The following is a 23,349-nucleotide window of genomic DNA, read 5'->3' as shown; positions in this document are numbered from 1 at the left end:
TTCATCGACCGATTGACGTTGATGTCGAGTGTTTGAACTGGGAGGAGTAAAATTTTAAGATTTTTGAGGAAGGCGTTTAACGTTACACTATAAAAAGTAATAAGGAGAATACAGTGAGTTATCTAGAGCCAAAAAGACTGCCTGTGTAGTTTGCCATTCTACCGCCAGAGGACGCTGTTGAGAAGTTACACAAAAGGGGTCAAAAAAGGTCAGGAGTCAGGATGGCGGGGAATGCACTGCGGGAATGTGGGGTTTCAGTTTCATCAATCATTCTAGTGTTGATAAAACCCTTCATGTAGCTTCTTAGTCCCTGGGCGTGTAGTATCTACACTAGACGTCGATAGTACAAGTTTTGAAGATGTCTGGAATACATGGCGTAAGTATGCAGATGCACATGCACACCGTAACAAACAGCAGTTGCTTTGTGATTGAATGTGAACCATTTGTGATTTGCTGATAACGTTGGACCTGGGTGCAATCAGTTAGTTTTGAACAACACTATCGTTATGCTATATATGTATACATGTTACATGGCCATTGTGTATATGTAACGTTTTGATAGAAAGTATAACGAGCTGCCTTGAACTAGTTGAAGCTTCGGGAGCTGAGAAACAAGGACTTCATTTGCATTGCAAAACAATTTATCATGTTTGGAGATATGCAGACATAGAAAACAGTGGGCTGCCTGTGCACTGCCAAGGAGGTTAACCTCCTTGCCTGTGCTTATTGCAATTCAAAAACTGATCCAGCATACACATGTATATATGTATATGTATATGCATCACAATGTGCAATATTTTTGTTTGCATAGCTGAACGTTATTCACTATAGTAAGAGGTCAAGTCCATAATAATGTTAAAGCAAGGAGGTTTTATATAAAACCTCCTTTCATTCGAATTTAGAAATCTCCTTTCTGATTGACATTTGTAAATAAATTCTTTTACATATTCGTGTCATTTTCTCACATTTCCATTGTTGGTAAACAACACGAAAGCAAGCCAGTGCATCACGAAATTATTTTCGTTAGCCTACCAGAAATAAGCAAGCCACAGAATGTAACAATATATTATATACACAAATCAACTGTTGCGGTCAGAGATCCTCGGGGGGGATCAAACATAACAGGAAAATCACTACAAATTTACTGTCAACAAACTTCAGAGTGTACTTCGACCTTGTTGAAAAGTGTGGCTGAACAAGCATTCGAAAGAAAAAAGGCTTTGACTTGACTTGACTTGAGTGTTTGAATGTGCTAATGGGAAAGTTGGACAAAATGGCAAACATCTCAAGTGATGGAGGGAAGTGGGCGTATTTCAAGAAGTTCTCACAGTCACAACACAACAAAATAGTACTCATCAGTTCAGTTCAGTCATAACTCATAACATCATGAATATAATCACTGTGCAGTGTAATGAGGTTGTAGATTCAACTTATAATCAAGGAAAATGACCAAAAACAGCGACTTTTTGTGTTCTGAATCTGATCGGTCAGACACTACAATACATGCCTTTAAACTTCTTGCTTAGTTATTTTAGAAATGAGGAACAGTGTGTGGAAACCTGGACAGTGTGAGTGCTACTGAGTATTATGTTTTAACGTTTTGTTGTTTATCGATTATGTTTCTTTCAACCATTCATATGGTGCGACTATTACAATTTTATAACAGTCCCATCTGTCCCCTCCCCAGATGCCGGGGTCCTGCCTGTGGTGCACCTGCCCAGAGCGTATGCGGCAGCTGCTTCCAGACAGTCTCTCGTCCCGGCGGCCGCCCTGGCTGGACACGGTGCATCAGGACCTGCTGTACTGCTGGGACTGTGTGCTGGAGTATCATCATGGCAGGGAGGAGGTCAGGAGGGCGAGACCGGATCTAGCAAAGGTATGCTGGGCAACTTGGGAAGTACATTATTGTAAATTCAGAAATGTTCGCGGTGGTTTTATGTTCGCTTTATTGCGTAAGCTCTTCGCCGCAAATTTAAAACCACTGCAAATTTTTTTTGCCCTTCTAGTAGTTCTACCCTATTGTCAAATGCGAACTTAAAACCACCGCGAACATACTATAACGCGAACATTTCCTTTTCTCTCTACCGCAAAATTAAAACCACGCAAACATAAATGCATTTACAGTATATATCTTATCTTTCTGCTTTGTATTGCTAGGTAATGTGCTAGTGCTGCTAAGATGTCAGGATGTTATTTTATAATTACATGTAATAGCAAAGGTTTGGAGTCAAAGATGTTTCCCCTGACATTGCCTAACCAGGGTGGCGTACAAGAAAGCTAATGTTTACCATGCTGCAACTTACCGTATTTCTATCAGCTTATTCTTTGATCAAAGCCGTAGGGCAAAAACAAGATTACTGTAGAACTGAAGTAAAACTGCATAGTTCAAGGTACACTAAGTACCCATAGTCACTGCATATACAAACATTTTCCCCTTGTCATAGGCCTTGACACAAAGGGAAGTTGCAAGACTGGAAGAAACTTTCACACTCAGCTTGGATCACCATGACAACATGGATGATGCTGTTGCCATGGAAACATTACACTTACCCCTGTTGGAAGTGCTGAAGTTTCCCTACCTCCTGTTGCATTACAAGCTGGGTAAGTGGATTTTGTCTGTTACATCTGCACACCTCTTTTACTGTAGAAAGCAAACAGATTTACAAGTGCTTATAGAATTTTGATATATTCACTCAAATTCTCTTCTTCTTCAGTGAAACTCACAGCTTAATGTTTCAGTCAAAGCGTTGTGATTTTCCTTTAGCTTTTTTACAGCCAAGCAGACCAGGTCAACCCTACTCTTCTCGACCAATGTGTTAGGTTCTTTTACGTGCAGAGGTGCGAGGACATGTACATATTAATATATTACTATTATGAGTCATGCAGGAGCAAGAACCTTATTATAAAAGAAGAACATGATATTTTGAGTGTCAGAATTAAACTTGCATGTTAGGTGAAAGAAGATTGATTGACCATGCTCTGTCCTATTGTTCCCCAGCCTCGTTGGTGGAACGTGCTATCCAGGCGTTGTCCAGGTCTGGGCGACCACTGATCCTGGAGGAGAAGTCAGCAGGGGTCTATCTGCTGCTGGTTCATCCCAACAGACAGGTGCTTGTTCTGTGTTTTATTATTTTTATGTGTGTGCAGAATCTGTTGTACATGTAGTAACCATAGACAGCTTTGTTTCTGTAAGAGGATACATGTAGTCTTGGGCTGTATAAGTGGGTTGGAAAAAAAATACATAATATGAATCATGCTGAATAGGAGAGTTTTGTTTTGTTCAATTTTCACACACACACACACACACATACACTCACATACACACACACACACACACACACACACACACACACACACACACAAAGACACAAACACACACACACACCTTTGTTATCAATAACTCCTTCTTGCCTCAGACCTTAATTTCTACATTGTTCTCTGAACACAGATAAGGAAATGGGCTATCAAGTCTGTGCGTTCCCTGGGCACAGTCCACTCGCACCAGTACGAGGAGATCGAGCCTGTGGTTGGCTGGCTGCTGTCAGTGGTGAACTTTGACCTGTTTGAGAACCCCGGGGTAGCCATGGATGTTGATGACCCACCCTGTGGCATGGAGGACTCTGTTGTCCTGCCTCCATTCCTGTTTGACATCTGTGGCTACAAGGACTACTGGTTGGGTAAGGAAGTGAATTTGTAAGAAACGATAGGAGTGCATGTATAAGACATACATGTAAAATGGTAACTGATTGACTTTGGTACATTTGAGATGTAAAGTTTAGGTCACATATTTGATTTATTTGTCATGTTTAAAACATAAGCATATGTATCTATGATAATGTGTGCTTTTATGGGAATCTCAGTATAATACTATTCTTTCAAGACAGCTTGGAACTATTTCATAGATATAAGACAAATACAAGTACAAATAAATGTTGTGTTGCGATTATATCCAAGGCAACACAGTTCATTGTGTATTTGTAATCCAGTTTATATAAAGGTAACGTAACAGTAAGTTAAATCCAATTGTCAAAACAGTAAAACCAATTGCAAGTGAACACAATTGAAAGATTGTGTGTTTCTGAAGGCATCTGTCTGCTGCTGTCGTCCCTGGACCCCTCCACCATGAGGACCCAGATGTTTGGTGCCAAAGGACACAGACACATCCCTGATGCAGTCCTGAACGCCATGGAACCACAGCAGGGTAAGGGCAACCCTTTTTTCCCTAGCAATAGGAAAGATCTCAGCATCAGCCTTATGTGACTACATCTTTGCAACTTGTCAGCATCAGCAAAGTTTGGTGGCAGTACAATTTTCTCATAGCAGCTTAGTTTCTTCCTTCTCAGAAGACTTTAGGACTAATTTTCAAATCTGTGATATTAGCACAATCTAAATGTGCAATGTCACCTCACAGGGATGAAGGCAGGTGGTTTCTGGCCGGCGCTGCAGTGCCTCGTGGTGCTGTTTGACCGTCTGGGATCACGTATCTGGCAATTTCTTTCACATGACCCAGCAGCAGTCTTCTCAACCATCACCAAGAACAGCCTGTTTCAGAAAGAACTTCTCATGTTGGAAACGTGCCAAGGGAAGAAGAGGTGGGTTTAGCCAATGTTTTGTGAGATGTTCATACACTGATGGTTGATTTGCATCTGTCTGTATAAATATGTAAGGAATTTGGAAGGCCATAGGCCAATGGCAACTGGAGATAGTTTCAAAGCCTAATACTAAGTATTTGATTTCATATCTTAACTTATATTGCTTAACTTATATTGCTTAACTACGAGCCAGTGAGTGCCTGAAACAAATAAGTAATAAATAATTAATATTAAACCATTTTTCCTTGCAGCAGTGATGCAATGGTTTCTTCAACGTTCAAACAAACTCCAACTAAAAGCCATCCCAGCCAGTCTGCTTCCCCTTCCCTTTTCTTGGAAAGATATTCAGTGAAACAGGAGTGTGATAGCAACTGCCAATCACCAACAAGCTTTAATAGGCAAGGGCCAATCAGAAACACCAATAGAAACACTACTGGAGAAGATGACTGGATGAGTAGCCAACCAATCACAGACAGCCAAGTTGTCTATGAGGCTGCTGATTGGTCCCTGCGTCAGACAAATGAAGCTGTTGCTCTCAGAATACCTGAGGATGACTTTCCAGAGGCTAAACTTTACTCCAACATTCCTGATGTCTTGACAGACCAAACAAGGGCAACAAATGTGCATACTTGTGCGTTCACCTGGTTTATCCCATATGTAAGCTCGCTTATTGAGTTTGGTGAAATAGCAGGAGATCACATTTCAGCAGCTATTATGTTCCTTGCTGAGCAGGCGGACCATACTAAGGATGGTGTCCCCTCACATCAGTGTAGACTAGTAGAGCAGTGCCTTACGGTATTGTTGCATCTTCTGGAACTGTTGGTGTCCAAAAACATGCACAGACTGCTGTTGCCTACATGTAGGATCTGGGTTTCACTTGCATTGAAACACTGTACTGTTCAGAAGGTGTCACACAAGGCAATGTGGTCTTTGGCCAAACATGGAACACATGGAGCCAACCAAACATGCCTCAAGTTGCTGGTGAGTCTCCTGAAGCAGGGAGTCAAGCTTCAACAGGACAACAGATGTGTGCAGTTTCTGGACAAGCTGAACTTGCAGTTGTTTAGAAAGGGAGGTCCTGAAGGAGACCCAACTTCTAGTTCTACAGTTCTGTCTGAGGGTGAAGTGCAGGAAATGAAGAAGTGCATAGAAAGGATTCTGAAGGCGAAAGTAACATCCAGTGCACTTTCAGTTTCAGTTGCAAGTACTAGCAAGCAATCAGGATCTGCCAGGGGAATCTCAGCTGTGGTTCCGTCTTCCCTACAGTGTGACCAACCAGAAGGCAGGGAAAGTTTACACCAGCCAATCAGATATGATGATGGCATAATGACATCACCATCTGCCGGTCCCTCCTGGGAATCATTGTCTTGTGAAGATGATGATGTCGACCTTCTGACTACCTCTAGTGACGACATTGACTTGACAGAAGCAATTAGGTCTGTACAGAGAACACTGGAAAGCCTAGAACGCAATGGTGGTAACTTAAACCATGTTGAAGTAAAGAAGGAAGAAGATCGCCTACAGTCTCCAAGACATCTTTATGACCCTACAATACAAGATACCAGTGAAAAGATGACATCTTCATCTGACGTATCATTATCTGTTAAGAAGGAGCCTTCAGATGCTGAACAGGTAGGCAGTAAGAGAACTCCTGAGCACAAGTCTAGAACTACAAATGATCATGGCAAAGCTGATAAGAAGAAAGTCATGGACTCAAATGAAACAGATATCCTACTCCTGGAAGAGCTGACGAACTTGTACAATGAGGGTAAAGCTCAGAAAGGCTCTCAGGGAATGTTGCCGCGGGTATCTCTCACCCCTGCTGGAACACAAAAGTCCAAAGCCAGAACCAGCTTGGCTTCCAACACAGCCACATGGGTACAGATTAAGACTGAACACCAGACGGGACATGTTAATGAGAGTTATCAAGTGTCTTCAACTGCATCCAGTCTTCAGGAGACAGAGCCTCAAAAACACACTGCACGTAAATCTTTCCCCTCCTCTCTGCCAGTTGCCAACAGAAGTACCGGTAGAACTTCTTTAGCTGAGTTAGACCACACCTCCCCAGTGGCAAGTAACAAAATTCGCACTGCACGGAAGAGCATCATGCCTTACATACAGAGTAGTGGAAGCAAGGAGTCGATACCTTTCAGCAAAAAGAGTGCCAAAGATAATATTTTTGACGTTTTTGTCAAATCAGAGAAAGACCCAGCTAGTTTTGGGAGGAACACAGTTAAGGATGAGGTCTTTGATCCCTCAGATTCAGAAGATTCTGTTATTCTTATCTCTGATGATGATGATAATGATGATGATGATGATGATGATGATGATGATGATGACCTGGAGGACCAAAGGAGAACATCTGGAGAGGAAAAACAAGGTGGGTGTTCCATTCTCTTTATTCCAGTGTTTTAGTCCAGGACAGATCTTAAAATGTCTTTGCTTGGTTCAATGTGGATTTAGAGATTAAGAGAAACAAAACCTAACACGGACTTAGGAGTATCCTCCTTCCAAATGGCAACACACATTTTTTGTCAAAATTTTCTATATAATTATAAGATAAGCCAATTGGGGTTCTTCTATAGCAGTGCCTTTCTTTAACTTGATATTTCAAGAGACTCATATGTATCCAGGACAGCTCAGGTGTTCCATTTCTTTCACTTAAAGATGATGTTCTCACATTGAAATCTTTCAGCAGATGTTCGGGGTGACGAAGTCAGCCACCTTCATTGGAACCTGACTGACATGCAGCCTCAAGTGATACTGAGGAAACTGTCACCTCGCACAAGTAAGTCAGCGGATTTCTCACAAGTGACAACCTGAGCACCTAGTCAGAACGTAATGCGCAAACGGTAATTGGCCTGCTATTTAAACCTATTATAGCTGCCGATTCTCTTTCGTCCTCTTTGGTCAACGTTGCATCAGAGTAACGGTCATTGCATAAGATATCTCTTTGGGCACAACTACATGTATATGAACCTGTATATGAGATATAAACCTTGAATATGCAAACACGAACTTAAACGCTTAGGTTCTGCAGACGTGTTGACAACCTGTAGGTCTATGATAGATATGCTAGGTCATGAATGTCATTGTGATATTTTTGTATGTTGAGAAATTATGACAATGCGACAGTATGAGGCGTAAATGAATATATTTCATTTGAAGATCTCTTTCATCAACACCCTCCAGTTCAAGCTTACATGCCTGGTAAGAGCAAGTCACAAGAACGATCCACAGACTGGGAGGCCTCCCCATCTGACAGTGAGGAGGAGGATGTTCCTGTGTCTCAGGGAAGGATGGGGAGGAGGAAGACCTTCAGTAGCAGCAGTGAGGACTTGTCTGGCATCGACTCTGTCCCCTTGTCTACCCTGGTGCAGATGTCCTCCACAAAGGCAGACAGTGGTAAGTAGGATTGTTGTAAGTTGTGATATCCATTATATTCTTTGTCAAACAATCATTTCCCAGGGAATTTGATATTGTAGTGGTAGAGCAGATTTTAAGCATGTTTGAGAGATACAATGTACAAAAGTTGGTGCCCAGACTTGTGCAGTATCAAAAGTGGTCTGATCCATATTGTTTTGTTATGATGCAATGTTCTTCTTGTGTCAATCAACAGATGTCATCAGTATCTCTGACTCAGCTGAAGAGACATTCTCACCACACAGAGAAGCCCAGGGAACACAAGCCTCCAGGAAAATAAGCACATCTGGAAACAGATGGAAGCAGAAGACCCTTAAGAAGAGGAGGAAGAGTGTGATTCTGTCTGATGATAGCAGTAATGAGGATGAGAATGTGACAAAGCTCAGCCTACCACAAGGTATTCAAACCATTTGAGAGCTGATTCATGATCTTGTTCCTGGATAAAAAAATATGTACTGTGATTCCTGTTTCTTTCACTGTAACTTTATGTTCACTGTTTTCATGGTCACCTCTATACCGTGAACTGATCATCACCATGAAAAAAACTATTGTTATTTTTCATGATTCCTTAAAACATCCGTTCTGTACATCTCTTGCCGCCATTGTGAAGTTATACGTCCATTTTCCTTACACCGTGAAATTTACCGTGAAGATAATTAAAAGTGAATTACAGTATCTTTGTCTGAATGAAATGTATGTTGTTAAATGTTATTTTCATTTTATTCAGGTGTGAAGACGGAAAAAGACCCACTTGCCAGTCCAGGAATGCAGCAGAAGATCAAGAAGAAAGTGAGCAGACTTTTCGGAGACTCCAGCTCAGAATCAGAGGGTGAGAAAGCTCATGGGTCAATCCAGGAGCACTGCAGAAAAGACATCCCTCCCTCTGTTACAACAAATGGAAATAAAGTCACCTCAGAATCCTCTAATCAAGAAATAGGAGGTCCAAAACAAAGGCAGTTGTTCAGACCAGAAAAGACCACACCAGCGTGCTCCAGAATCTACAGCAAACTGTCTCTAAAGGGTAGACAGACAGCCAGCCAAGGTAGTAGCCAGAATATTCAAACCAACAGTCAATATAAGAGCCACCCTAGTGTAAGTGATGCACAGGCAGGCAAGGAAAGATCATCAGTACACATGCAGACAAAGATTCAGGCACAAGGAGCAGCTACTCAGAGACAGAAAGACAACATGAAAAGCTCATCTGTGTCCCTAAACCTCAGCACTCTTCCAAGAAGTCATGAAAGTACTAGTAGAACAACTTCCAAGTCAGACAACTCTGTTGACAGATTTAGTGGTAAAGGCAAAGGTGCAATGAACCAACAGGCAGACACATGTGACAGGTGGGCCTTTGTAGCATCAGATTCAGATGAGTCTACAGTGGTTCTAGCAGGCAAAGGGAAAACAGCAGCAATACGGAGCAAACTGCTGAAATCCCCTCTAAAGATAAACTCAACTGTGGCGAGCAAAATCAGATGCCAGCTTTTGAGAAACAAGCACAGATTGTCGTCGGAGGAAAGCCAAAGTGGAGTACAAACTGGTGATGCGGAGAAAGCACAGCTTTCCTCATCAGAAGAACCAAAGAAGGGAGCAGAGACAGAACTAACTGATATGGAGCTTCTTGCAGCAGCAGATGAGAAGAACTCAGGTACAGACTCTCAGGAGGACACCCTTGCTGCTTTCCTTGCCGATGACAATGCAGAGGACCATGCCTACATGATGGAGAGTAGTGACCAGGCTTGGGTGGACAGTCAGTCAGAGACCGATGAGCAGCAGAAGTCTTTCAACACAAAGAAGTTCTACAAGTCAAGCAGAACGGATGGTGGGTCAACATCACAAGACAACTCAACTTCCCTGAAGAGGAAAGAAAGCCATCTGGATAATATGTCGTCTTCCTTTGTTGCTCCTGGAAGAAAATCAGGCTCTACGGTAGAACATAACCTAAATAAGAAGAGGAAAATAAGATACCAGGATTGTGAGGATGGTTCTACAAGTACAAGTAAAGGTAGCCTTAGAGGTAGAGAAGCAGCACGTCCTTTTGCTGATACTTGGCACAGAGAAGACACTTGGGGAGATCCAAACAATGTGGAGAATGATGACACCATAGAATATGATGAGCCCGTTTACTTTGACTTTGACCTTGACGATGTTCCGGAGGAGCAACAGGAACATTTCCTGGCACAACAGTTTGCCTCATCACAGGAAACGCCAACAAAGGATGCAGCTTGGAAGAAAAAGGCTCAGCGAAGGAAAAGAGGAAAAGGTATTTTATTCCTTTGGAATTATGATAGACCTCATAGCAAGTACATTTGTGGATTGTTCAAATCTTCACTATTGCAACTGAAAGGTAGCTGTAATTTAGTTGTAACCTAAGCCTGTACAACATATTACAGATGTGTGTACATTATAGGGGTAAATTAGTTCATGAAGTACAAGTAGGATTGTTTGGGTGCAGTCATGGTGGAGTTTTATTAAGATCCTTGATGTACTGAAATAAAATTCCCAAATTCTCTTCAGGAGGGAAAAGGGCAAAGACTGCAGCCAGGCTTCGTCTGACCTCTCGCAGCACCATGCTGACAGAAACCATGATTCAGACCAAGCCACGCAGCAAGGTCAACACAGACAGGGTGGAACCAGCTCGAACCAGTGCCAACCAGTCAAGATCTCTTGAAAGCAGTACAGACCAGTCTTCTAGGGCCAGTACCAACCAGCCAGATCTGGCTCAAACTGATGCAAACCAGCTAGAACCTCCTGAAGGTCAACTTGAAAATGCTTTGGGCATTTCCATAAATGACAAGACCCCAAATGCACAGGTAAAGTGACTGATGCATTTATTATTTTAGACACCATTTCAAGCAGTATATTTTTAAAAATACAAAACTTACATGCAGCTGAAATTCTGTATAGTTCTCTTTTTCAGCATTGAAGTGGGTAAGAGATTTGGAAAGCCCTCTTTTTATCCATCTTTGTACTGACTTATACTGTAAATATAGTCAGTCTAGAGTTAGTAAGGAATCTAGCCCATGGAGTAATAAAGATTTCATGCTATCATTTTTGCATCAAGATTCATGCATTTTATTTGAATAGGTTCTATATAATTGTACCCTATTTGTTGAGTATGCCACTGCTTTTAATATTAGGATGTAGTAAGCAAAGTTTGGAATCTATATGTTCAATGCTAAGTTGAACGTAATGCTGTTTTTTTTTCAGGCCTTGACAACTGCTCCATCTACTTCATACCAGCAGAAACGAGCTGTAGTAAAGAAACCTGCAGTAAAGGAGCTGCCTGCCCCCAAAGTAAAACCCAGCAGACCCATCAACCCTGACTACTTCTTAACATGCATCCTGCAGTGGAACCCACAGTGGATGGAAGAACCAAGTAAGCTTTATTCTTCATACCACCATTCAGAAAATACCAGAAGGGGTAGTTAAGAAACGTTTTCTGCTCCCTTTTCCTATAGATTGCTATCTTCAATTGTAAAAGTAGACTGTCATGTTGAAATTGTTGCTGATAATCTCCCTTGAACTTTTCGAATGGAAAGGCTGTAATGCAAAAATTTAAAAAAAGATACAATCAAGTTAAGTTGAGGAGATGGCAGGGATTTTCGCAAAAATGTCCCCTTTGTGCACCTTTTCTGTTATGCCTGTAAAAGTTGTGTTAACTTTTGCTAAATGTTGAGTTGGATGACATTGCTTATGTGTGGTCAAAGTTTACAACCTTTGTTGTTTTCTCCCTGCTATGTTGATAGCCAGGACAGAGTTGCCCTTGCCTTTCCAAGACCCGCAGCCTGTTCCTCAGATGTTTGGCTCATTTGACGACTACCTCAAAACCTTCACTCCTCTCCTGTTGCTGGAAACATGGGAAATGGTATCTCATACTTACTTGTATATACCAGTCCTAGTCTTTGAACATTATATGTTGTCTTGTGTCTTCAAGTTTTATCATTATTACTACCATGTTACTTTATTTCATGTAATGTTGAGGAAACGTGTGCATTTACAGATCTGTAAAGAGAGGGAGAGTGCCGGCTCCAAAGGACTTGCTGCCCAGATGAAGGTTACTGTAGGGACTTGTTTTGAGGCGCGATCCCTTCAACTCTTGCATACTCACAGTAAGTATAGCACACGCCAATACAGATCTTTGTATTTTTTTAAGGTGCTCTGAATGTTATATAGTATAATAAGATGCACGGAAAGGGCAGGGAAATGCAGTCAGCACCAGGGACAGGGAAACACAGTCAGGGACAAGGAAACACAGTCAGCACCAGGGACAGGGAAACACAGTCAGCACCAGGGACAGGGAAAAACAGTCAGGGACAAGAAAATACAGTCAGGGACAAGGAAACACAGTCAGCACCAGGGAAAGGGAAACACAATCAGCACCAAGGACAGGGAAACACAATCAGCACCAAGGACAGGGAAACACAGTCAGCACCAGGGACAGGGAAAGGTGCTTTTCAATCCTCTCTAGTTTTCCTATGGAGTAATATAGCTAATATAATAAGTTAATGTTGAATTAGAGACAGATTCTTGTGTGAAACCAAGAAACTCTACCATGAGTGCCCCAACACAAGGCATTTCAAACAGCTTCATCGTCAACACATTTTTTTCCAGCGCTTGTGAAGAAACAGGCCCCCACACCTTCTGAAGGTGACCTTCTAGTGCTGAGTTCTGCCTGGAGAGGGGAACATGGACAGGAGGGTCTCACACAAGCGTTTGGTGTGGTTGAAAAGGTGATCAAACAGCCAAATATAGGTAAGTGTATCAAGCACAAATACCAAATTGAATATTCTGATGGGCATTCTCTGCAACAGTCACATTTTTACAAAGTTAGCTGCCTCTTCACCAGAAAAGTGTTTTCATTGAAAAGTGATACATGAACCTGAGGTAGATCTTCTCATCATAGAATTAACGGGGAAAAATTTAGACCAAACTCATGACTATATCTTGCTAAATAAAATGAACCAGAAGATATGTTTCTTCTTCTTCCAGGAGGCAGCAGTGATTTTTGGAAGCTGACTATCTGCATCAAAGTCAACCAAACTACCTTCCCTGTGACAGAGGGTCAGACTGTCACCATACAGGTAAAGGTCTTTTGTACAGTGGCTCCATGAATTTCATTGTTTAATAGATAGGGAACACAGTACATGATAGAGATAAAGGTATGAAAGAGTCACATGTCCCTCAATGTCTTATTTTTAGCCTCTTGTAAAGTACTGTTATGAATATACTAGTTCTTGTATATAGAGTAGATCAATCAATGAGTACATTTTGCATCTCTGACTAGATGAGTAACAGTGGTGTCCAAGAAAATTAAATGACAGAGATATCACAGGCTGGGTCACATGTCCCCCAATGTCTACTCTTAGCCAGATGTGGAATATACTACTAGTTTCTGTATATCGGGTAGACAACATACATTTAGCATCTCAGACAAGATAACTTACAGTGGTGTCCATAAACTCCTGATTTCAGGCGGTGGCGTCTTTGGTGGCGTGCCAGCGGCAGTGGAGCGGTCTGACCTTCCTCCACCGCTCCCTGCTAGCGAGGGATATCCTGCGTCCACGGGGACCCTCCGTCTTTGCTGTTGAAACTGATTCTCTCCAGAGAGCACGTGTGGTAAGTTTATGTTGATTTAGAACATTTCTCCCTTTGTTTGAATTATGTACCCTGGTGGAATTATGTTAGTAGATTTTATATATATGTATATTTTTTTGTCAGTGAAGCTTATGCAAGTATTATCAGATGCCTATTATGAGAAATACTTCCATACACTACATTGTCCTAAAAAGCACACATTTGACCTTAAAGAAATATGATACATCCATATACAGCATACAATAATGATACTTGCAATGATTCCAAATTGGGTACAAAGTGGTTTGTCTGAAAGATGCAAACTTTAAGTTATAAATTCCTGTGAAACGAATACATGGAATTGCACAGCCAATGAACTTTAGCTGTCGTAGTACAAATGTAGGTTGATATATCACAACAACAACGTACTGATTCAGTTTATAAGTCATGAATGTCTGTAATGTGTCTAATGTCTATCAAGGTTGGGAGGTACAACCCCATGCAGAAAGCAGCCATTGCCGGAGCGGCCCACGCTGCACTTCAGCCCTTCCCTCTGCCCAGGATATGCCTGCTGCAGGGGCCGCCTGGAACAGGAAAGTCTCACACCATCGTCGGGCTGGTCAAGAAAATCATCCAGGTCTGTGATGGTGTGGTTTATCTCATGTTATATGTAACAGTGTTCTTTTTAGAAATTATATTTTTAATGAACAGAGAAAGAAGGGTTTAGGACTGAGAATTGTGTCAACCTTAAAGTAAAGTAAGTTGCTATATGAGGATGGTGAAAAAGCACACGTAAAAATTTAAGGTAATTTGTACTAGACAGTTGACCAACTAAATGCAGAATTACAATAGAAAATAGTTTAAAAGTTTTTTAAAGCATATTCTACATAGTCTTATTGCCTCTTGTTTGTGATCTTGAGAATATCTGATTACATCAAGTTTGAACTTCTGCTCCACCTTTTCATCCCTACCTTCCCACCCCCAGGCTGGCCAAGTCCGTCCAGATAGGAACCCCCCTGCCCCACAGGAGTCCAAGCCCCGCGTGCTGCTGTGCGCCCCCTCCAACGCTGGCATTGATGAGCTGGTGCGGCGCATGATCCGAGAGGTTCGGCAAGCAGAAGAGGAGAAGGAAAACAAGAAGAGGGTTTACACAGGTACCTTTTCGGATTAAAAGTCCAAGCAAAATCAAAGCGTAGAAAATAATTTGGGCAATGCAAACTACTGCAAATAGTTGGCCAGAAAACTTAAGGCTGTTGTATAATATGTACATATCACTACTATTCATAACTGAAAGAAAATCATAGGAGAAAAAAGTTTGTTCTTCATAGCTTTGAACTGTTGTACTAACTGTATAACTCTTGGTTTTACTGACTCTCAAATAATTTCTTCCCAGGGAACTGTGGAGACCTGAATCTTGTCCGCCTGGGCCGCCCAGCTTCCATCCACCCAGACGCACAGGGCTTCAGCCTGGACAATATCGTGGAGAAGCAACTCAAGTCTTGTAAGTTTTTCCACTACAATGGGCCACTTTATTGTTACACAATCAGGTACTAATTGCTATGGCCATAACCCATCTTGTAAATGATACCTCGATCTGTAGGCAAAAACAAATTATTCTTATGATTTTTTTAGCAATCCTGTGTACAAATCTAAACATCCAAGGAAAAATTAGTTCTGACTGCTAAACAATGACTTTCTTGCAGTCACCAAAGAAGTAGAGAGTAGCAAGGAGAGGCACATTGTGGTGCAGCTGACGGCCCTGGATGTGAAGATAGCAGACCTGGAGCGGGAGTGCGGCATGCAGCGTCTGATGGGGAACACACAGAAGCAGAGACAGGTGGAGAGGAAGAGGGACGCACTACAGGCACAGAGGGACAAACTGGACAGGACAAACAGACAGGTGAGGAACAGGAGACACACCCACATTCAATCACTACCCAGAGATGGTCTGTTATTCCCCATCTTGCAAGGGTTAGATGTACTTGTACATAGATGTCATAGCTGGATGGCAGACTGCCAGGTGCCTTTGTTCTGCAGGCTAACAGTGTAAGTTGAAGAGGGGAAGGCCTTTAATTTACAAATGATAAGATAAACAAGGATACGGGTGTTTTGATAAATGTAAGAAAATTAGCAGGGCAAGTAGGATGTTGAAGAAGTTTGTATGCCCTAAGCATGGGAAGGAAAGAACAGTGGTGATCTTGGATTAGATTATACATTTTATAGTTGTGTAACCCAGTCACAAACTCTGTCTCGTTGACTTCTCTTTTATGTTTGCCCTAAAAACATCTCTAGCCTGGTCATGATAATACTGTTGACATGCCTGACTCTCTGTGTGTTCACAGGTCCAGCTGAAGAACGAGGAGCGGCACCGGGAGGGGACACGGATCAGACAGAAGGTCCTGATGGACGCAGACGTGGTGTGCTGCACGCTCAGCGCCAGTGGCTCCAACATGCTGGAACAGGCCATCAGCAAGGCAGGGGTGGCCAGGAGTATCCACTTCACCTGTGCCATCATCGATGAGGTAAACAACCTTTGGGGCAAATTTGATGGAGTTGCCAGGAAAAATCCAAAGAGAAGTTTTGAGTGTGATCACACAAGACATCTATCGATTGAGACAACAATGATTGAATGTTTGTGCACATAGATGTTGAAACTTGGTGAATGTCTTTTACAGTTTCCTGTTCAATTTCCTGTGCAAACAAAAATCCTTCACCTCCTCAACCTACACACTGCCAACCCAAAGACAGTCTGGCATCAAGTCTCCACGTATATGTGCAAGCATGTCTACAGACAATAAACCAGGTAGTGAGTATGAGTGTGTGAAACTGACCCTACTTGGAATCTTAACTGACTCTATTATGATTTTTTTCCAGGCTGGCCAGTGTAATGAGCTGATAGTGAGTGTGAGTGTGTGTGTGAAACTGATTGTACTTGAAAACTTAACTGACTGTATTATAATTTTTTTCCAGGCTGGCCAGTGTAATGAGCTGGACGCCCTGATTCCTTTGCAGTACGGCATGTCCAAACTCATCCTGGTGGGAGACCCTGAACAGCTGCCAGCAACTGTGCTGTCAAAGGTCGGTAATTTGAATCAACGACTTGAAGAAATAAATGGGATGGGACAGGATGGATTGTTGGATAGAATGTGTTTGAAAATGTCTAGAATTTGTGCATGTTTCTGGCAACTTTTTTCATGCCTTCACATTGCTTATACAGTAGTAATTTTCTCATTTTCACAGTATACAATTGATTGACAGTAAGTTTTCCCATTACAGAAAGCTCAGGACTTGAACTTCCGCCAGTCCCTGTTTGAGAGGCTGTACCGTGTCTTCAAACCTCGCCCAGACAACCCAGTGTTGATGTTGGACACTCAGTACAGGATGCACCCAGCCATCTGTACCTTCCCTTCATACAACTTCTACAGTGGAAAGTTAAGAACTGATAAGTAAGCTAAACATTCCTTTTATTCATTCATACAATCATGCAACTATTTTTTTGCCCTTTGGAAAACCCTAGCAGAAGAGTAAAATCCACATTTGTATCTTAAGCATTTATGGTACATGTGTATTATGTGTCAGACTATAAAGGTCCCGATTTCCCTTGTACACTGTTTGCAGAGCTGTAGCTGAAGACCGACATCGCTGCAGTTTTAAGCCATATGTCATCTTCAACATGCTGGATGGACGAGAGCAGGAGAGCCGTATGAAGGCTGGGTGAGTTGGGAATTTTGTTGAGAACTGCCTTAGAAATACATTCAGAGAAACCTGTGCCAAGTTCCTGGGCAATACACTCAAGAGAGTCAATCCAGGATTTTTCCAATGGTTTTATCCTGCACACTTTTTTCAGCTTTAAACAAAACAGTTGTCATTTTAAGCTAGACTTATATGCACACTGTCTTAAGTATGAAAACAGAAGCTTGTTGAAGGAACGCTGCAATGAATAGAAATGGTAGATATGATTTATGCAACTATCATCAGTACCATGGCAAAGATTGCATGCAGTTCATGGTGTTTATTTGTTACCTCAGAGGGATCTACAACCACACGGAGGCAGTGATGGTGGCCCAGCTGGTCATGGCCCTGAAGGAGAACCCTGCCATAGACACACGCAACATTGGAGTCATCACACCCTACCAGAAACAGAAGTGGCTCATAGAAACAGAGCTCATCAGGAGGTTTGTGTAAAATTTAATCCATATTTTTTTTGTGTCTACTGCAAAGGACATACAGCCCAATGATACAGGTATACATTTATCACAGCCTTTGTTCAACAAGCTTGCTGAATGATGTGATAGGGAGAGGGCATGCAATATTTGCTTTCTTTTTATGTGTGGAATACTAGACAGTATATTAGGTAAGTTACAAATTGTGTTTGAGCTTCAGAGCTTTGGAGGCATGTAAAAACCTTTGAACCCTTTACGCAAGTTGACATTTCTGATTTCCTTACTCTGTTTTACACAGTGGTAACAATCAGGTTGAGGTTGGCACCGTCGATGGATTTCAAGGTCGTGAGAAGGACATCATCCTCCTGTCGTGTGTACGAGCCTGCAGTGGCTCAGGAAGTATCGGTTTCCTGTGCCACCGGCAGCGTATGAACGTGGCACTTACCCGCGCCAAGTTCTGTCTCTTCATTGTCTGCCATGAAGAATCACTCAGGGTAAGTCTTCAGTTGTAGTGAAGCTTAAGTACAAGGTTCCACTGTTCTTCAGCATCAATTTCATTTCTTTTGCCACTTAGAGATCCACACTTCCATATTTGTAAGCTTTAGGGAATCTTTTGACATGTCAAATTTCTTACTTGATATTTTTGGCAGGGGTATGTCAGGAAATTATCAGTAATGTCTGAGAGTAAACTTGCATAATATTACGTACATAAATAGAAAACCTTTCCATCTTTTGATTTTGCAGTTCATGACAACAGCTCAGACTCTCAAGTGGCATATGGTATGTAGTGTTTAGGTATGATACTGCATTCAATGTGAAGAAAACTGAAACCTTCTTGTAATCTTTGGTTGTTTTCTTCTTGACAGATCAACCTTGACTGGCGCTCGTGCATGGAAGACGCTCGGAGACGAGGGCTCCTGGTTGATGTGAAAGGCCAGGGCTCTGAGGGGGACTTCCACCAGTTGGGTCGGGCAGCCCGACTCAATGTGAAGAAACTCTGCATCAGGCCTGGGCCTTCTGCTAACACTCACGAGGAAAACGGCCAGGTGCATGAACAAAGGGGAGAAAACAACACCACGCTGAAGAAAGGCAAGACTGCAAAGGGAAAACCTTGTACTCAAGACACTGGAACTCTAAAGAAGAGTATGCAAGGTAAAGGAGGTACAGAAGCAAGAGATGAAAGTGATGTTGCAGCTCACCATAAGAAAGGCAAACACTTAGAGAAGAAATCATCAAGAGATAGTCATCCCTCATCTTCAAAATGCAAGACAACAAATGCAGCCAAGGCCTCCTCACAAGAAAGCAGGAAGAAAGCAGTAGAGGTTGGTGGAAAACTATCAGCTAAGGCAAGGAAAGGAGAAGCAACAAAGAATTCTTCTGTCAGCAGTTCAACGCAAGGGTCTTGTAAAGGACATGAGAAAACCAGCAAGGATATGCACGACCACAGAAAGAGTTCTGGTGAAAAGAAACATAAAAGAAGTGAACAGACCTCCACAGTAACAAGCAAACATGGAACAACAGGAAGACATGGTGAGAAAAAGAAAGTACCAGAACAGGAGAAGAAGAAAATGAGTGGATTCAAAATACCGTTGAAATCAAAGACAGGGAATGTTGAGGTGACAGTCATCCCTTCTAGACGGGAATCTGTTGATAGTAGCTCGGTGAAAGAAGCTCCTGCTGCAGCATCTTCATCAAAAGAAGCTCCTGCTACAACATCTTCATTGAAAGAAGCTCCTGCTACAACATCTTCATTGAAAGAGGCTCCTGCTACAACATCTTCATCGAAAGAAGCTCCTGTTGCAACATCTTCGGTAAAAGAACCTCGCACTGCAACATCTACAGCAAGTTCATCAGCAGGGCAAGTCTTTCCTCTTGATTCTATCCTTGGTCAGATGTCAGGGCTTCAGGACCCAGCTAGTGGGGGACCTTCTGCCACCATAGAGGATGACGTTGGTGCCAGCGGGTTTGACTCAGGCGAGGGAATCTCAAATGATGATTTGTCAATACATAATGGCTCAAATGAGGATTCACATGGCACTGCAAGTAAAAAGATGTTATGCATTTCTCAAGGGGAATCAAGTACAGCTGGCAAGGCAAACTCTGTAAAAGCCACAGGTGCTGCAGAGAGCAGACCAGCTCTGAAGAGGAGAGGGAGCACAAATGACGAAAGCCTCAGGCACTTCAAAGTCCCTAGAAGGAACAGCCTAGATGTAGCTCATGCTCCTACTAACACTCCTGGCTGGAGTGACGCCTCAAGTGCAGGCCAAGGAAAGATGGGCACAGCCAATAAAGGACCTGTGGATGCTAAGGGACATACAGGGCAAAGTTCCAAAGTCATGTCAGACTCACAGCTGGCTGGTCACAGGGCTGGATCGGTGGGAGGGCAGGATTCAGGCCAAACACCAGTGAACCATCTTCACAGAGGGCAGCATGCAAGGCACACAACAGAGCAGGAGCATGCTAATGGCTCTAACAGTCGTTATACCATGGTGACCAGAACTGACGCATTTGGAAGGATAGTCAGGACCAGTTGGGCAAAGTTGAAGTCAGTCCTGAAATCACCCACCAGGCAAACATCTAAGAAATTGAAAGTGACCTTTGACCGCTCTATCGTGAATACCCCATCCAACACTAGAGAGTTGACAAACTACTGTGGAAGTTATGAGGCACGGATGGCAGAGATGAAGAGGAGAGACACAACAAGATCTGTGGGATCATTTGTACCTGATGAGAGAGATAACCCCATGAACCCACAAGCTTTCCAAAACAGGGTAAGTCTGTCAGTTACTGTCGACAAGCAGTCAGACCACAGAGCTGCACAAGTATCACACTCAGAACAGAGTTCAGAACTACCAACTGTCTCTACCAGGCCAGACCAGGACAGATCATTCAAACATAGTTTGAGAGGCGAGCCAAGTAAGGAGGCTGCAGTTGGCAATGTAAGGACAGGGGGCAGCTCTGCAGAGTCTGGTGAACAGACAAGGCCGACACCAAGCCTTCAGATAACCCCAGGTCCTGGTCTAAGATCAGGGGCTCAGGGCAACAACAGGATCAGCAACTTTGTTCCCGTAACAGTGACAACTCACAGGGATTCAAGCAGCTCTGTAACATTCCAGAACCAAGTCACGCCGGCCAATCTCCAAAGGGAGAGAGGGTTGGAGGGACAACAGGGCAATAGAAGCTCAAGTACAAGGTCAAATTATCCAAGTATTGTCACAGGCCAAATTGCAAGGATCCCACACAGCAGTAGCACATCAAACCCTTCAGTGTCAGGAGGCTCTACACGAGACCCACGTCTTGCCAGAGTTTATCAAGGTGCCCGGATCCTACCTCCCTGATCCTACCTCTGTAGGGTAAGTAAAAATACTGGTACCCTGTAACTTACACGTATCTTTGTAATTCGCATTTTTGCACCACACTGTTTCATTTAACTAATTATGGTCTTCAACAAAATGGATGGAAATTACAACATCACAAAAAAGATCACTGTAACAGTGAATACATGTAATGAAAAACTCTAACAAGACTGAGTGGTTGCAAGATATTTGACTTCCTTGCATGAGAAAGTGTCTATGCATCTTGTATTAAAGAATGACAAGCAATGTGAAATTAACATGGGTAGTAACATAACTGTCTTCCACTGGCATAGGTCTCTTGCAAGCAACCAGAGGCCAGGAATGACAGGTCATGTGTCTTCATGAACCCTTAGGACGTACAGGTGTATTAAGGAGGTGTGGATGTGGCAAAACAACAGAGAAGGGTTGCTGGAAACTGCTGGAAACTGCTGGAAAGTTTGACTGTGTCTGACATCATATATCCAGTATTGCTTTGGAGACCTGCATTTGGAGGACTACTTCAGACCTTGATTTTTAATGTAGTATGAACAGACTTGTGAAATAGCCAAGTAAACCTCTTCTAAGTTAAGATTAGTGCAAGGGCAAGATTTTGAATCACTGACCTGTTGCAGAGTGTGACTATTTATTTTATTGAAATTCTGCCATATCCTTGCAGTAGTCAGAGTAGCCCATAGCCTGGAATACAGCAATTGGACTAGGGAAGTGACCATTGGAAGCAGACTGAAGTTAACAAGACTTGGTTCCAGTCTAAGTCACTGCTGGTGCTATGTCGGAATATTTGTTATAGCTGAACTATGATATACCGGGGGGTATGTATGTACCAGTTGTCAGTTCATTCAGTATCATGTTTAAAGTCACACCTGTTGCATCTGGACATTTAGTGCTAGTATTTCTAGTTGATTCAACAGCAGGTTTTGTTTAATACCATTATGTTGTAAATGTATGTAATATGTTTATGTAAGCTAACATTATGATGCATTAGGTGTATGTAAGCTTTATGTAAGCTAACATAATGCTGTATTAAGTTTATGTAAGCTAACATTATGTTGCAATGGTATGAACTTCCCCCTATACATGTATGTAGTTGATACTTCAACCTGTTGAACATTGCTAGTGCTTTGATTTTTCAGATATATTATAAGGACTTGAAAAAACCTTTTGTTCCTGAGAAAGAGAACACATGATGATGTGTCTGAATGTCTTTTTGATATCAAGTGCCATATTGATGATAGATACTCTAGAGTTTTAGATTCATACTTGTGATTTTCAGTGAAAAAAATCTTTGGTACATCAAGTGAGGCTGGGAATGTGCACATGTTCATTTGGCAATATTCTCCTCACTGGTAGCTAATTGTATGCACAAGCCTTACAGAAATTATTTGTTTCTACTTTTAATCTTAATGTTGAAGCTTGAAGAAGTAACAATCCATGCAAATCAGATGGTAATCTAAAAAAAAATGTATGATTACTAAATACTAATACATTTTTACATTGAGAAGTAACAATTCTACTTCATGGGATTCTTTACACAGAAGAGATAGGTGCTAGTATTCCATAATGAGTAAGTATGCCAGAATGTCAGGACAGCATTGCTGTATGCAATATTCAGGACACAACTTTTGTGCAACGATTGACTTTTCTGTCACCACATGTTGGAATTCTTTTTGTGTACAAACACCCATGATATATAGCTTTATGTGTACCTTATGTTTTGCATTTTATCATTTTGTTACAGATGTTTATGAGAAGAAAAACTTTCACTAATCAATCATATGTTTACTAAATCAGCATCTGAGGATTAAAAATTCAGTTTTCTACTCATTTATGGCGTTTGTACTGTCCAATAGAATTAATAACCTGTAGTATTATGTTACTGCTTATCATTAGTCCAAGGAGGCTTGGATAGGATTTATAGTCACAGGTAGCCTGAGTGTCATCCTGTTTCAGTTCCAGGCCCTGCCTAATCACCAATCTGCCTTGTCACAGGGGCTTGTACTTTATATCATCGTAGCTAAAGGTTTTTCAGTAATATAGTCTAGTGGCGTTATGTGTCAATGATCCAACCATAGCAGAAAGTAAACTTTTTTTCGACCAAGTTCAACAATGAGGTTTTCCATGGTTCAAGTACAATCATCAATGGTCATCAATCAATAAACACATTGTGGAAAATTCAAATAAAACAATCCCAACATGCTTAACAAACCTCTAGGGATGTATAATGAATAATGTTTATTTTAGATG

General features: G+C 42.0%; 1 protein-coding gene across 3 annotated transcripts; it reads left to right on the top strand.

Moving 5' to 3' along the window:
• The first annotated feature begins 1 nt into the window (after position 1).
• Positions 2 to 22,933, top strand: LOC136432263 (probable helicase senataxin). 3 transcript variants are annotated; one of them, XM_066423418.1, is made up of 31 exons: positions 2 to 376; positions 1,688 to 1,876; positions 2,445 to 2,601; positions 2,999 to 3,108; positions 3,449 to 3,677; positions 4,085 to 4,201; positions 4,412 to 4,592; positions 4,847 to 6,972; positions 7,288 to 7,380; positions 7,785 to 7,997; positions 8,212 to 8,412; positions 8,743 to 10,275; positions 10,530 to 10,825; positions 11,223 to 11,391; positions 11,762 to 11,880; positions 12,016 to 12,124; positions 12,627 to 12,767; positions 13,005 to 13,096; positions 13,488 to 13,631; positions 14,071 to 14,226; positions 14,575 to 14,743; positions 14,983 to 15,090; positions 15,293 to 15,489; positions 15,932 to 16,111; positions 16,560 to 16,667; positions 16,866 to 17,035; positions 17,208 to 17,303; positions 17,618 to 17,764; positions 18,051 to 18,246; positions 18,619 to 21,105; positions 21,402 to 22,933. In XM_066423418.1, exons 1-30 carry the CDS (start codon positions 359 to 361, stop codon positions 21,088 to 21,090), a joined length of 10,236 nt encoding a protein of 3,411 aa, XP_066279515.1. In that variant the 5' UTR covers positions 2 to 358; the 3' UTR covers positions 21,091 to 21,105; positions 21,402 to 22,933. The 3 variants fall into 3 exon arrangements, with proteins under 3 accessions (XP_066279515.1, XP_066279505.1, XP_066279494.1); XM_066423408.1 differs by having other exon boundaries at positions 4,844 to 6,972; positions 7,291 to 7,380; XM_066423397.1 differs by having other exon boundaries at positions 4,844 to 6,972.
• The last annotated feature ends 416 nt before the right edge of the window (positions 22,934 to 23,349 follow it).

This window comes from Branchiostoma lanceolatum, chromosome 1 (assembly GCF_035083965.1).
Source record: "Branchiostoma lanceolatum isolate klBraLanc5 chromosome 1, klBraLanc5.hap2, whole genome shotgun sequence".
NCBI lineage: Eukaryota > Metazoa > Chordata > Leptocardii > Amphioxiformes > Branchiostomatidae > Branchiostoma > Branchiostoma lanceolatum.
The sequence above is the reverse complement of the archived record's forward strand: the minus strand, read 5'-3'. Positions and strand labels throughout refer to the sequence as shown.

Bases quoted from the DNA above. Each gene is read 5' to 3' on its own strand.
- LOC136432263 (XM_066423397.1), top strand. The intron at 2,602-2,998 runs GTAAGTGGATTT...ATTGTTCCCCAG, and splicing joins CCTGTTGCATTACAAGCTGG to CCTCGTTGGTGGAACGTGCT. The intron at 17,304-17,617 runs GTGAGTTGGGAA...TTGTTACCTCAG, and splicing joins GAGAGCCGTATGAAGGCTGG to AGGGATCTACAACCACACGG.